The 16,614-nt window shown below is 42.6% G+C and overlaps 1 protein-coding gene across 1 annotated transcript; it reads left to right on the top strand.

Moving 5' to 3' along the window:
- The first annotated feature begins 5,043 nt into the window (after positions 1–5,043).
- Positions 5,044–15,972, top strand: KCNV2 (potassium voltage-gated channel modifier subfamily V member 2). Its single transcript, XM_012737442.2, has 2 exons — positions 5,044–6,627; positions 15,374–15,972. The coding sequence occupies exons 1-2, from the start codon at positions 5,251–5,253 to the stop codon at positions 15,653–15,655; spliced, it is 1,659 nt and encodes a 552-aa protein (XP_012592896.2). The 5' UTR covers positions 5,044–5,250; the 3' UTR covers positions 15,656–15,972.
- The last annotated feature ends 642 nt before the right edge of the window (positions 15,973–16,614 follow it).

Raw genomic sequence — 16,614 nt, forward strand, 5'->3', positions numbered from 1 at the left:
CTGGTTTGGGCGGAAGAGAATATACTGCTTTGGCCAGGTATGTGGCACACAACTGTGACTACCTATGCAAAATAAACTGGAGGAGAGAAGTCCTCCACGCAATTAGATCAGTGAAGGGCAGTTAGTTTGGATAACTGATTCCAGCTCTTTTTTAAATGCCAAGATCTGATATCTAAATTACTCAAAAACATTCCCTCCGCATCTACAACTTGCTTGTTCTGTGTGGGTACAACCTCCGAATAAAAAATATACACAATGAGGCAGAAGCAATATGAAGTTAGAAGGAAAGGGCGCTGGCCAGGAGTTAGAAAAGGGTTCAAATCAGGTGCATTTAGGAGTTACTAACTCAACTACCCATGGGACCTTGGGCTAGTCACCTGCCCTTATCTGACACCTCATTGTCCTCATTTCTAAAGTGAGCAGAGGAACTAGATGACCTCTGGGTCACTCCCTGCTTGAAACAGCACAGTGCCTGGCAGGCAGTAGGTATCCTCACTCTGTGTTGAATTGTCAAGATCGAGACAAGGTATACCTCTCCCAGATGGCAAGATCTGTTGCATTACCTATCAGCTAGGGCAAAGAGAACCACATTGACAGTCCACGTATGTTTAGGAGGAATAATAAATGAAGATGAGAAACCAAATCAAGGTTGTCTAAGTAAGGGGCTGCACACTTAGTCACTGCGGTCTGGAGAAGACAACACTGCCCAGAGGGACAGGTGGGTGAGTCCCAGATCCAGCTCTGCAAAGCCACTCAGAGTGAAACCAGGCTGGAAACCCACATCTCTAATTAAAGTGGATGGATGTGCTCTGGGAGAGTAGGTGAACCTCCAGATTTAAGGCTGATTCCATAAATAAGAAAGGATGTTCAAGTTATAGCCTTTTCTTCTCCCCATCATTTACTCTTCCTTTTTTCTAAACTCACAGACAACTTTAATTTGGCCCGCAAGAGTGTCAACTGAGTAAGACACTTTGCAATCAATTGCTGCTCCCATTCATTCCACGTTTGATCCATGATAAGACAGGCAAATGTAAAGAGATGGTGAACAAATAGTTCAATTAGTAGAAGAAATTTACTGGACTTAACAGAGGCTTTGGGAGAAAACAACCTACTGTTTTTCTTTTTATGAAAGTTGGAGAGTTTTTTTAATAACTACTTTAAGTATTATATTAATTATCCAGATATTTATCTCAACTTCCCACTCTACAATTACAATCTTAGTCATTTACTTTCAAAGGCTTTAAAGCAAACACAGCTTCCCAAGTAAATGCCAAAGTTCCCTTCTGTCTCCCCTTTTCCTAACTTCTCTTCCCCACTTCTATCCCTCTCTCCCTTCCTCTCTCCCCCTTTCAGAACTAAGTCTGGGTAAATTTGCAAAGGTATTTATTAATATTCTCAGCACCCTTGACATTCCTACCATTTGCCTTAGTTTGCCGTTTTTGACACTATTCTCCCCAAACCATCCTAAATCGATTCCAAAATGCCTCCATCCCCAAGCCTGCCCAAGACCTACTCAGGCTTCTCAATCCTGTCCCATTACCCCATTCACCATCTTATCATGATTCCTTTCTCCCTGTTGCATTCCCTTTTAGTCTCACAAGTAGTAGGACAGTTTATGCTGGCAGACTCTTTTGACTAAGAGGTTTGGGAGCCCTGCATATTTCAGAGAGACCAGTCCAGACACATAATACCTTAACACTGCCCTGTCCGATAATGGTAACCACTACGTGAGGCTATTTAAATTTAACTACAAATTAATTAAAATGAAATAGACTAAATTTCATTCTTCGTAGCAGCTGTCATTTTAAACCATAATAATGTTTCTATCCACATAGAGAGTCCAGAAATTAATGTTAATGGTGGACTGAAAATATGATCATTATTTCTGTGCTGAGAAGCTCTACAGATGCTAGAAATGAACTTATTTATGTTCTGTAAGTGTACAATCAGGAATTGGGGTAGGAGGTGACTGGATGAGGGAGAGATGATTATCTCTTTGATCAGTACCTATTCTATGCCAGGATTTGGGGACAGGTCAAGTGAAGATAAAGTAGAGGAGCATTCTGTTTTTATATTAGCAGAAAATGTTTCAGTAGCCCATTTTACAGATGAGAAAACAGAGACTAAAAAAGAGGCTAAGTAATGTGCCCATAGCTTTGAAGCCAGAATGCAAAATTGAGTCTGTTTGCATTCCACAGTTTTCCTTCTACTGGGCCATGCTGCCTTAAATCTCTGTCACCAAGGAAAAGCAGGTAGGACTCCCAGCCACTGTTCCTCAAAGCTTACTAGTTTGCTTTCCTTCAAAGTGGAACCTAGAGCTATATCAATACAGAGCAATTATGTTTTTAAACTTTGAGATAATTTTAAATTCGAAGGCAGTTGTAAGAAATAGTAGAGACATTGCATATCCCTTAATAAGATTTTTTAATCTGTTACATACTAGGCACCCTACTTTAGTGCTGGGGCCACAGAGACAAGATTGTCCTTACTCTTGAGGACTTTGAAGGCTAAAGTGGGGGGGGGGGACACATAAATAAATCATTGATATGGAGTTGGTTTTAAAGCAAAAATGAAATGCTATTTTCACCTATCAATTAACATCATTATAATAATGACATTCTAGCTAAGCTTATGTGAAACAGACACTTAACTTCTGTGCTTCATTTTTCTAATCTGTAAAATAGGAGTAACAATAGCACCTTTGCTAAAGGACTGGTGTGAACATTAACATAGTACAGTATCTGGGCATTCTAGTTACTATTAATATTGCAACTATTAATATTCTGTTCTCTATGTTTAACTTTTTCTATAATGCACTTATGTAACTTGAGAGATGAGAAAAAATTTTAATTGCTCTTAGTTAAAATAAGTGTCTTATTTTTAAAGCAAGGATATGTACTAATACTATCTTCAATGAGAACACTGAGCTAATCCCGTCAGAAACACAGATGTCAGAGAAGAATCACTGAAAGAGAAGGCCGATGCCTGAGCTGACTTTTGGAGCCAGGATTTAGGGAGAAGGGAATTCAAGACAAATGGAACATCAAGCAGAGACTTAGAATCTTAATAATTTACAGGCAGAAGAGGGCCTGATGATCATCCAGTCCTACCTTCTACCCTGTGCAGGTCTCCCTTGCAGCCTGCTCTACAGATCCTCAAATGCATTCTGAGAGAGGGTGCCTCCCACTTTATGAGCCAACCCATTCCGTTGTTGGACAGTTGTATTTATTATAAAGTATTTCCTTATATGGATACTCACCTACTATTGTACCTACATACATACACATTTGAGCAAAATCCAAGCAACATGCCCAAACCAGCAGATGTATTTGGTACATAATAGTCATGTTAAGTGTGATCTATTAAGGTAATATTCCTGAATCTATTGCATGGTTGTGGTGTTTGTGCTTAGTGTTGTGATGCCATATAAACATTAATAACTCTAGTTTTTAAAGCAAAATCCTTGCATGTTGAAAGTTTGGATAAGTAGTAGTATATCATTGCAATGGAAAGAGAGGAAAACTAAAAATATGAAAATGGTGAGACTTTTACTTTTTATAATAGTATAATTGGTTCTCAAGAGAAAAGGTGCGTTTATGTAACATGTGAGAACTATTATGACAGTACTCAACACAATGTAAAGAAAAAATAGAATAAGAAAACAAGAAGTGTGTGGCTAGAGAAACAACATCAATATTGTATGCCAATAGGGGAGCACTAGAAATACATCTAGGAAATTAAAGCCTAAGCCTGTAAGAAGCTTTATCATAAGCTTGTAGGTCTGAGGCCTACAGAAAACTAAATAACATCAATGAGTGTTATACTAGCAGGTACAGACTCCATAGTTACTATTATCTGTCTCAACAACTTTGAAGCAGAGTTTAAACTATGTGATAAAGATAGCCCTACATATCAGTGAGGAAAAGCTGGATTATTCAATTAAGGTGTTGAGACATCTGGATAAAAACTTGGAAAATAAATTGGGCCACTACATCACTCTTCACATCAAAATTAATCTCTGATGGTCCAAATTCTTAGATGGAAAAATAAAACCATAAAAAGAAAATGTTTTAAGAATTACAGAATGGTAAAGACTTCTAATATCACATAACACCCACCAGTCATAAACTAAAAATTTTGCATGGGAAAAATTTCACTAAAGGATAAACTGAGAAAAAAATATTTGCAATTCATATCACAGGAAAGGGGCCTGTTTTCATGATATATTAAGCTAACCCACAAATCAAGAAAATACCAATAAATCAATGGAAAATATAGTCAAAGTAGATGAACAGATAGTTCCCAGAAAAAGAAACATAATCTCTTAATCACATGAAAAATGTTCAATCACATTCATAAGAGAAATACAAATTAAATTAACCCACATATCATTTTCACCTATAAAATTGGTAGAGTTCAAAAAGTGTGATAATACATTCTCATCCATTGATGGCAAGTTGTATATTGGTAAAACTTTTATGGTGGGAAATTTGGTACTATCAAAATTATAAATGTGTAATCATTGACCTAATAATTCCACGTCTAATGATATATCCTTTATATATATTGAACATGTATAAAGTAACATATGTATAAAGTTATATGTTATATACCATTGTTTATGAGAGCAATCTCAGCAACAACAAAAATAAATACATGGGACTTGATGCAATTAAAAAGCTTCTGCACAACTAACGAAATAATCAAAAGAGAAAAGAGACAACCTAGGGAATGGGAGAAAACATTGTCCAGCTATACATCCAACAAAAGGCTAATAACCAGAATCAATCTGCAATCTCAACAATTAAGCCTCCATATTCTATAGCTAATTCAGTTGATTGCATCTCAGCACACAGACACTGAGCACTTCCTAAGAGCAAGGTTGACCAACATTTTTATTAGCAATAATCTCCACTGCCTTCCGATTATCTAGAGATTTAAGACCACATAATCATCCTCTACGTCACACAAGGGAGGGGGAGAAAATGGACTAAGAGGCTCTAAATCCGTCCTAACACTTGCAACTTCCCCCTCAGCAAGATTAGAGCAGCCGCAGCCCCGTGACTGCGTTCAGACCTGGCGCGCTGTCTGGCAGCTCTGCGGCAATGCCTAGGCCCCTAAGTACGCTGGTCCAGTTTGTTCCCTCCGAGATAGCGCAGGCCACGTGATCCATCTTCCTAGAGGCCGTGGGCAGGCTAGGGACCCTACGACAGCCAGGAGGGAAAAGCAAGGGGTCCACCTCCCTCAGCGATGCTGAAGCACAGCGAGCGGAGGAGGTCTTGGAGCTACAAACCCTGGAACACCACGGAGAGTGAGGACGCGCCCCAAGAAGCGGGCAGCCAACACCGCCGGAGCATTTGCTCCGTGGGGGGCCGTTCCGGCTCCCAGGCCAGCATCCCGCCGTGGACGGAGGGCAATTACAACTACTACATCGAGGAGGACGAGGACGGGGCGGAGGAGGACGAGTGGAAGGATGACGTTGCCAAGGACGACCAGAAGCCAGAGGAAGTCACCACCGCCCAGCCTGAGGTCCCCACCGACCCTCCGGCCCAGTGGTCCACGCTGAACGTGAACGTGGGCGGCCAGAGCTACCAGCTGGACTACTGCGAGCTGATCGGCTACCCCAAGACGCGCCTGGGCCGCCTGGCCACCTCCACCAGCCGCAGCCGCCAGCTGAGCCTGTGCGACGACTACGAGGCGCAGACGGACGAATACTTCTTCGACCGCGACCCGGCCGTCTTCCAGCTGGTCTACAACTTCTACGTGTCCGGGGTGCTGCTGGTGCTGGACGGGCTGTGCCCGCGCAGCTTCCTGGAGGAGCTGGGCTACTGGGGCGTGCGGCTCAAGTACACGCCGCGCTGCTGCCGCATCTGCTTCGAGGAGCGGCGCGACGAGCTGAGCGAGCAGCTCAAGATCCAGCGCGAGCTGCGCGCCCAGGCGCAGGCCGAGGAGGCCGAGGAGCTCTTCCAGGACATGCGCTTCTACGGGCCGCAGCGCCGGCGCCTCTGGAACCTCATGGAGAAGCCCTTCTCGTCAGTGGCCGCCAAGGCCATCGGGGTGGCCTCCAGCCTCTTCGTGCTCATCTCCGTCGTGGCGCTGGCGCTCAACACCGTGGAGGAGGACCAGCATCAGACACACGATGACACGGGCGACCCCGACCTGCGGCCCATCCTGGAGCACGTGGAGATGCTGTGCATCGGCTTCTTCACGCTCGAGTACTTGCTGCGCCTGGCCTCCACGCCCGACCTGCGGCGCTTCGTGCGCAGCGCGCTCAACCTGGTGGACCTGGTGGCCATCCTGCCGCTCTACCTGCAGCTGCTGCTCGAGTGCTTCACCGGCGAGGACCAGCAGCAGCACGGCCAGACCATGGGCCGGGTGGGCAAGGTGGGCCAGGTGCTGCGCATCATGCGCCTCATGCGCATCTTCCGCATCCTCAAGCTGGCGCGCCACTCCACCGGCCTGCGCGCCTTCGGCTTCACGCTGCGCCAGTGCTACCAGCAGGTGGGCTGCCTCATGCTCTTCATCACCATGGGCATCTTCACCTTCTCCGCGGCCGTCTACTCCGTGGAACACGACGTGCCCGGCACCAACTTCACCAGCATCCCCCACTCCTGGTGGTGGGCCGCGGTGAGTCCCTGCACCTGGGGGTTTCTCTCCCTCTTCCCCATCCAGGCAGAAAGCTGCTCCTCCCTTTCCTTGCTTATCAATCAGCTCTGGCCTCTGACCATTCCCCTAGTCGCTGCGTGCAGCTCACAAAATGGCAGTGGATGTCAAAGGCCTGGAGACAATCTAGGTTTAGTCTTAAACCATTGACAGGCAGATTTTAAAGGAGGGTTCATTATCATTACTGTTATTTACCATTTATTGAACACCTAGTGTACTAAGTGGTTTATAAAGCTTATCTCATTTCAGCATCACAGCCCTGTGAGATGGTTATGAGTATCATTTTTTTAAAAGAGGAAAAGTAGAAATGGCTTATGTTTTTAAGGGAAACTGTGGATTTACGCAGAAAATGAAATGAGACCTAGCTGAACAATGTCGACCCTAACTGAAATTCCATGGCTTCTTGTTTCAGTCCAATCTGAGTGTGGAAAGAAGCATCTATAACTGAAACTTGTTCCAACTTCACTAAAGTTATTTCAGGACCCAGTCTTATTGCCCCATTTTACAGTAGAAGAAGTTGAGGCACAGAGAGTTTGAGTATGGACACACAAGTAGAGGTGGCAGAGCCAGGAAACTCAAACCTGTCCAATTCCAGAATCCATGCCCATTCCACACTCAGGCACTATCTCTTTCAAGTATTAGTTCTCTTGCATACCTTGTTTAATCTATGCAGTGAGTGTATTAGTTATTTTTATCATAGTTTCCTTGGCATTTTTATCTTTACCTTTTTATAATAATTTATGCCATTTACTCGAATATCTATTTCTAGTGTGCTGGACGAATCCCTGGAAATACGTGCTAAATGGGTCTTCTCAGATCAAGGATTGAGTTGGCATATATACCTAGGAAAGAATTAGATACATTGTTTCCTTACTTTTAAGTAGATTGTTTGTAATGCCTTTAAAGCATTAAGCAATTATAACCAGTTTTCCCATGTTGGAGAGTAGATATTTTCAACATTAGCTTTGTGTCGGTCAGAACCAGCAGTCTGATGTAAACTTCTGAGACACACCAACCCAGGGCTACTGTCAGTGTAGTGCAGCCTGATGGAAGATTCAGAGAACTTGATTCTCGTCCCAGATCTGCCAATAATTAAATATGACCCTGAATAATTAACTGTCAAGCCTCACTCCCTGTTCTCAGTTTTCTCATTTCTAAAAGAGGAGGTTGGACCTGTAGAGGTCCACAGTTCAATGAGTCTTCCTTCCCTTGAAATCGCAAAGCTCATATGTACACCAGGATTTGTGAGCTTTCTGCAGTGACAGGATGACGTTAGGCTCTTCCGAATGAGCCAGCCAAATGCTGCTCCTCTGATCATATTCCAAGTGATGAAAGGTCATCCCCATAGTAGATAAACCATGTGTACAGATGGAGCTCATGAAGGATGACTTGTCCCCAGCAAATGACATTTACTTTGGAGGTGACTAACGCAGGAAGGCAAAAGAGCAAATCCACATGCTGATGATATAATACAAAGTTTTAGAGTCAAATTTCCATTCATCCAAATATCTTAAAAGGCTAGCCTAACACAGGCACTGGAACTGGTGGACTCATTGATACTACAGCTTTAACCCACAAACGTTTTTTTAACCTTTTGTATATTAATATAAATATTTTGATAAGAATTATGTTACTAATACTGGATTTTTAGTTTTAAATTTTTTCTGAATACCAGTTGATCCCATTTTCTGCTTTGTTTAATGTACAATGAAGTTCAAAACTTTTAGATTATCCCTTTGACGTTAACTGAAATTATTTTACTCAAGATCAATGTTTTCCATAAGTTTTTACAAAAGTTGAATCGCCAGTTTTTTATCAATAACAAAGTTTACCAATTATTGCTTTTAGCAAGGTGAGTTTTTCTTTTGTAGACATTATGTCTTCTAGACACTATTTTCACAGGCCAAATTTTGCACATTCTAATCTTCATGTTTACCCACTTTACCCTTTACTAATGGCCTTTGTCCATTTTATTCTCAGATTGAGACCAGTAAAAATCATTACAAATAAGGCTGATAACTTGTATTTATTTATAAACTAATTATGAAATTAGCTATTTCTAAAACTATAAATAAAAACTAATTTATTTATAAACTAATTATGTTTTCTATTATGAGAACAATAGAAACAACTCCCCTCAAATATTCTAAAATTAGTCTATTCCCCAAGACTGATTGATGTTATTTATCCAATTCTTCTCTATACTTCTAATTATACTGCATAACATGTACTAAGGGTCCACATTCTCAGTAGAACAAAGAGAAAAGAACACTGCCAAAATAATGTGAACAGGCTGGGCATAGTGGCTCATGCCTATAATCCTAGCAATCTGGGAAGCCGAGGCAGGAAGATCACTTGAGGTCACAAGTTCGAGACCAGCCTGAGCGAGAGAGACCCCATCTCCACTAAAAATGCATCACAGGCCGGGTGCGGTGGCTCACACCTGTAATCCTAGCATTCTGGAAGGCTGAGGCAAGCAGATTGCTCAAGGTCAGGAGGTCGAGACTAGCCTGGGCACCATCTCTACTAAAAACAGAAAGAAATTAATTGGTCAACTAAAAATATATAGACAGAAAATTAGCCAGGCATGCTGGTGCATGCCTGTAGTCCCAGTTACTTGGGAGGTGAGGCAGAAGGATCACTTGAGCCCGGGAGTTTGAGGTTGCTGTGAGCTAGGCTGACACCACAGCACTCTAGTCTGGGCAACAGAGTCAGACTCTGTCTCAAAAATAAATAAATAAATAAAAAATAAAAATAAAAATGCATCACAAACCCCCAAAACTCAATGGCTTAAAACATCAAGCGTTTCTTTAGCTTATGAATTTAAAAGTCAGCATTTAGTCTAGTTTCAACTAGAAGGCTCTTCTCAGTCATGAAGCTATTGTCACTCATTCACATGCATAATGGTCAGCTGGCATGAAGGGAGAGACTAAGCCACATGTCCCCAATGCTGCAGCAGCTATGTATCCATGGCTTGAGCAACAGGGAAGAGGGAGAGTGCAAGCCCAATCACACAAACACTACGTAAGCTTCTGTTCATGTCATTTGCTCAACCCATTGGCCAAAGCAAGTCACATGGCCAAACTTGCTCAAGGGGTGGGGCAGGTTAGGAAACACTGCAAAGTTAATCTGGCAAGGAGCTTGGATACAGGAAGATAGAATTAGGTCCAATAATACAATTGTTCTACTGTAATAATATACTACTATTCAGATGTATTATAAGCATTGGAAAACATATTTATAAATTGAAAATTTAAAGATGAGGTGAAGAAAAATATTTTTTCTTCTGCCACTCCAGAACTTTCCCCCTTGTGAAATATTCACCCTACATTAGAGACATTGTCTAATCCATTCTTCTATGTATTTTAGTACTTTCAGACAACCCCAAGTCTGACTGACTTTTAAAAATCTTTCCTCTTTCTATGCCAGGGATCCTACAACCTTCCTCTATAATTCAATTAAGAGTTTTAAGAGGAATACAGTAATTTGCATTGCTGTGAATTTTCCTACAGCTGCAAAACAAATCCCTCATGGACACTTATGTTTGCAAAGGTTCATGAATTAGGATATAAGCTAGACGTGTCTTATTTGTCTGTCAAATGGAGGTTATTTGTGTGTACTGTAATGTAATAGGAAACATATGTGAAATGCTAGCCTGTAGTAAGTCTGCAATAAATAGAAGCTACTATACATGACTAGTTGATAGTCTCTATCACATGGAAGCAATAACCTTTGCTTCCAAATTCATTGGGGGTGGGGGGGGGATAAAACAGAAATGATTCCTTCTCTCCTGGGGAAGGGAGAGAAATTGTGAAAAACACAGAAGGGTCAGCTGTTCCATCATAGGAGAGCTGCTAAGTGTGCAAACAGGCCCACGCCTGGAGCAGTCCAGTCATTCTGGGGTTCTCTGGGCTGCCTGGGAGCGGGAAATGCGTGGCGCGGCTCCCTGTGTGGTATGCAGACCATTTCCATCTGAGCTATCCAGAGCAAGTTAAAGCTGTAGAAACCAAGCAGGAAACTTTGGCATGAACTCATTGCTTCAAAAACTAACAAAAACTTCTCAGAAAATTTCTCTCTGGCTAAGGCATCAGATAATTGTGTCCCAGAGACGTTGGTCCCATCTTTGTTTTCCTAAAGTATGTTATCATTTCCTGGCAAATAGGTGACACAAGATCACTGAAATGTATTCTTGTTGACAGATTGCTTGGAGGAGATCCATGTGGATGGTAGATTAGTTGGGTTACAGTCAGGAAAATGGACACCACAGTGGTTTTTCAAATAGAATTTGATACAGGGAAATAGATGGGTATTAGAAGACTGGAAGAGCAAAAAGGGGACGCTGAGATAATCCAGAGATTGGTAACTGCCGTGAATAGCTACTGGCCTTAAAATTGGGAGAATAAATAGGAGGAGGTAGTGCTACCAGAACATACCAGTACACAGCAGCCACCTCTGTGCAGCTGTTGCAAGAACTCCTAAGTTGGCACCATGAGGTTGCTTTCAGGAGTGCCAAAACAATGCCCAAGCCATAGCTATCAGCTGCTATTGCAGAAATGATGGCAGAAACTAGAGGCAGCAAGAGAGACCCTCAATCCTATTCCCACCTTCCAGTCTCCTGTCAGCATCTCTTGTTGGCAGAGCATAACCAGAAGACGGCAGGCAAGGGAGTCTGAGAAATGTGGTTCGCATACTCCCAACCACAGAATTACAGGGAAGAGTACAAAAGGGAATCAGGCTTGGGACTGAGAGACAACAGGTAAATAGGTGGCACAGAAGGTGTTAGAGTTCTCCTTGCTCTTTCAGAAATAGCACAGGAACTATAAATGGAGCAAAGGCTCTTAGGCACTGTTAGGACTTTTGATCTTGTAGATTCCTGATTGTAGAGTGGTAACCTTTTGTGTCTTTGAAGTATGTGTCTCCTGGTCACCAGTGACTTAAGTGGAACATGACAGAATTATAGAGGGCAGGGAGAAATATCAAGTAAGCCGAGGATATGGAGGGATCATTATTACATACCTTTCTGTAGACAGATGAATAGATCTCAGACTTGCATTTGTGGTTTTGTTTTAGCTTGTGCACACCTCTGCCTCATCATACCATTTACATACATGTCAGAATTGTAACATACAGATGAGGGTTGTTGCTCTCTCTAAGATGTTCACCCATGACCTCATTCTAACAGAGCTTCCACTAATCAAAACATTCTTTGAATTCCACTGAGGAATTACCTTCAGAGCCTGTGACATGTTCATTTGCTTCTTTGTAATGGTGTTAATGGTTGCCTTTTTGAGGCTAGATTCAGTATTTTAAAATAGTCAAGACACATGGGTTCAAGACTGGCACCTAGAGTTAACCATCAAGGGAGATATGGCCACTTGTATCAAGGTCTTGCCACTGAATTTTCTGTGCAGATTAGAATCCAAGAGAAGAATTCCAAATATACTTGTTGCAACAGTGGCCTTTGACTCTGAATCCTTTGAAGGACAGCACTCATTGAGGTGTGGAATGATTTCAAGCAAAAAGGGTTCATCTTCCACTACCTCCAATTCTTTAGGAAAACTACAAGGAGTATTATTTTGATAAATCATTTTCATTCCCTAGGATCATAATTCCTATATACATAGACTACTGGGTGCCAAGATTTAATCTATACCTAGTTTCTTATGAGGAAAACAAGCATTTCTTGTTAAATGAGAAATCTAAGTATTCTGAAGTTTTGGAGAAAAATTTGATGCTTGATATCAATGTTTGGCAGATCAGGATTTGCTGATTAGCTAGTGAGCTGCTAGGGGAAGGTCACATTCTGGCTTTGGGACCCAAGGCTAAGGAAAATATGTAAGTCTTCAGCAGAATGGTAAGTTTCCAGTTTACAGAGTTGCTGAGCTGGCCAGTTTTTTTTCAGGCTATTAAGATGGATTGCAGAAATTTTGGTCACATTTCCAAACCCAACTCCTGCTAATGTGAGAACTCACTCTGAGGTCACGTGGGTCAATCTGGGGCCTTCAGTTTTTAATGCCCATCTAGGGAGAAATGGTTTGGCCTATGGAACATGGAAAAAAAAGTTCCTGAAAGCCAAGGAAACCTGAGTTCCTCCCTGAGCAAATGAGCAAGAAACAGATCACTCATTGAATCGAATTTTCCACAAAACAGACAACATATAAATTAACTGTGCATTTTGAACAAATTCTTGAGGACCAGCCTTCTAGCAGAAGAGAACTTTTCTCCAAAAATAGAGATCCAAGATATACAAAAATATTTGGACCATATTATGCACATCAAATATTTACTTTTCTTTAAGCCAATTCTCTTTGCCTTTGACTTTTTACTCAAAGTTCAGCCAAAAATAAATAAATAAATAAATGAAGTTGAGGGTGAAGCAAAGCCAGTGTGAAGATTGATCGATCAAAAGTTTAAAATCAGCACTTTGTCTTTTCCCCCTGTGTCCTCCTGCCCTCCCCCACCCCACATCTGGACCTTTGAGTGACTGGTTTCCTCTATGGCCTCTGCATTGAACTTTCATGGATGTTTCATGTTTTAAAAGTACGCCATCCTGCCACTCACTCCTACATCCAAACTCCCTTTAGGCTTCCTCTAGGGAAAAATCGAGCTGAATTAAACGTTCATACAGAGGTGTGGCTGATGATGTTAGTGACAGATGAAAGCTGTTGTTCAGCACACACCTGGACAGAGATCTGACTCAAGTTCTTTTACTTCTGGTGTGACCAAGGACAAGATATGCATATGGAAGCAGACTTGAAGATTAACCCACGATCTCACTATACCACTGCATCACACCCCCCTTTGGTCCAGAAAGTGGGGAAAGGAGATGCTATACTAGAGCCCCCGGGCATCCCCCTTGATCTCCCTCATATAGCATTCAGCAGGAGTCAGAGAGGAGCCTGTTTCTATAGCCTGTGGGTCTAATAAGCATAGCGTAGGTAAAGTTTCTAGTGTAGAATGAACTCAATAAATGTTGGTCTTTGCCTCTTCTCAGCTGGGGCCAACTGCAGGACAGGACATCCCTGAGTTTGCTTATATACGTACTAACACTATTGCTCACGTACCCCGTGCCAGGCACCCCTTCAATTCCCGTAACAACCCTGTGACATAGTTCCCTCACACGTCAAAAGCCGAAACTAAGGCAGAGAGAATTTTAGATGTCCTGCCCAACTCACTCAGCTGGAAAGTGGAGTTAGACCTGCCGAGTCTAGTGTGCTCCCTGTCCCCGTCACCTTATCTACACCATCCAGCCTCTTTGATGCTTGTGTTCTACCACTGCAAGAGATGGCAGGAGCTCTCTTACCAGAGATGGAGCAGGGAGAGGTGGTGCATCATCTGCCCCCCAAAGAGGAAGCACATATTTTCCCTTTCCATGGGCAAGATGGAGCTGTGGTTTTCATCAGCCCCCAGACTAGCCCAGCTGGCTCACTTCTCCATTTCATTTCATTCTAACCAACCACACTACCTTCAAACTAATCCTTACATCATCAAAACAAAAACATTGACCCTAGGAAGGTAAAGGCCGCCTCAGCATGGGGCAACAGGGTGACTTTGTGCACTTTACTGCCATCTACAGGAAAATTGTGGCAGCAACTACACAAATCCATGAAACAAAGAGCACCCCCTGGAGTTGTGCAATGCAAAATTTTTTACAACTGTAAGTAACAGCCCTGCTTAAAAGGCTTCTAGTAATTTAACCAATAGCCTGGGGATCAAACGGAATACACGAAGCATAAAAAAATCAGTACCCAGGGGATTTTCCCAGGGTTTTCTCTGGCTACACTAACAGATAACTAGTCCCACGGGTATCTGCATTTTAAAACAGAAGCTTGTTAACCTAAATAAGTCTCCAATTAGTGGGATTTAAATCAATGTGACAAGAGTGATGGGAAGTATTTCATGCAGGGGTGAACATATTTTTGGTCAGTGATGTCTACAAAAGTCCTTTCGAAAAATAATGAGAGTGTTTCTCCAGACATTTGCAATTAAAGCACCTTCATATAAAATCTCGCATTTGAACTACATAACTCTGAGAAGTATAATTAATTGCCTCTGTTTTAAAGATGAGAGGAAGGCAGTAGAGGAGTTTAATGCTTTTTGTGTGCCTGGTACTGGGTTAAGTGCTTTATGTTCATTTTCTTATTTGGTCTTCACAAGAATCCCGAGAGTTGAGTGATATTTTTAGAGAGTCTGAATGTTTTACATATGGTCACTCAGCTGGAAAGGGTTAGAGTCGAGACTTGAACCCAGGCCTGACTGGTCCTAAACCGAAGCTCTTTCCAATGCATCCATCATGCAGGCAAACCCAGGGACACCCTGTCCTGAAGGTGGCCCCAGGTGAGGGGCGAGGCAAAGACCAACATGTACTCAGCATGTTCTACACCAGAAACTTAATATGATGTTATTTTAAATGCTTATTACAACTCTTCAACTAGGTATTATTCGCCACCCCCATGTTGTATATAATACATGCATAAGTTATAGGCAGAATTTAAACTGAAGTCTTTCAGCTCCATAGCTGGTATTCTATCCAGGACACAGGTCCTACGGCAGACTTTCTAGTACCTCCTAAAGTTGGCTCCGTGGGCAGCCATTACATTTCCCACATGCACCCGTAGGGAGACAAAAGACACTTCCCTGCCTGCTTCTCTCCCTTTCTCCTCCTCCCTCATGGTACTAATGATTCCTTCCTGCTTTCGCTCCTATACAGGTGAGCATCTCCACCGTGGGCTATGGAGACATGTACCCAGAGACCCACCTGGGCAGGCTTTTTGCCTTCCTCTGCATCGCTTTTGGGATCATTCTCAACGGGATGCCCATTTCCATCCTCTACAACAAGTTCTCGGATTACTACAGCAAGCTCAAGGCTTATGAGTATACCGCCATCCGCAGGGAGAGGGGAAAGGTGAACTTCATGCAGAGAGCCAGGAAGAAGATGGCAGAGTGTTTGGCCGGAAGCGACTCACAGTCCACGTTCCGGCAAGAGAATTAGCATTTTGTAGGTCAGGTGGCTGGTAGATTCCACGAACTCCAAGCCTTCATTTATTACCCCCCTTTCTTTGAATCATCACTATTGGCAGCAAAAAAGACACGTGAAGCAGCTATACACACAGGACATTCCATTGACGAAGTTCTACCTCTAGAAATGCTCATTTTGCCCCCAACGAATGTCTCATATTGCTCTATAATTGTGGCACTTGAGGGTCTGACCTTCCCAATGACACTGATGTTGAACACTTCAGAGGAGCAACAGCTCAGATTTCTCTTGTAGCTTCTCATGGCATCTAGCTCAATAAATATTTTTGGACTTGAATTGACTTGAGAAGAATTTCCTTAAAGAAAAATAGTCTTGATTTTCCAGAGAGAGAGAGAGAGAGTTACAGCAGGAACTATATGAGCTTTGGAGTTAGATCAATCTCAACCAGAATCCCAGATCTACCAGCTGTATGGTATTGGGCAGTTGACTTTAACCATCTGATCCTCAGTTTCTTCAATCCTAAAATGTAGGTAATAACACCTACCTTGTAATATGAGTGTGGGGACTGGGGATAATATTTGTAAATGTTCAATAAATGATAGCAAATTGAGTGAGCATTTTCTAAGATTCTCTAGACTGGTGGTTCTCAAACAAAGGCAGTATTGCTCCCCAGGGAACATTTGGCAATGTCTAGAGATGCTTTTGATTGTTACTACTGTGAAAGAGGATAAAGGAGGCTTCTAGCATCTGGCAAGTAGAGGCTGGGGATGATGTTAAATATCCTGCAATGCACAGGGAAGCCCCCAGAATATAGAATTCTCTGCCTAAAATGCCAACAGTGCCCAACTTGAGAAGCCCTGGTCCAGACTTAATATGGGAGCCCACACACTTGACCTGTGAAACATGCCTAAATGTATACCTCCCCTCCCCTGAAAGGAGCCCTCCCTTACACTGTCTTCACCACCTCAGGCCTC

Source organism: Microcebus murinus, chromosome 12 (genome assembly GCF_040939455.1).
Source record: "Microcebus murinus isolate Inina chromosome 12, M.murinus_Inina_mat1.0, whole genome shotgun sequence".
In the NCBI taxonomy this organism is placed as follows: Eukaryota; Metazoa; Chordata; class Mammalia; order Primates; family Cheirogaleidae; genus Microcebus; species Microcebus murinus.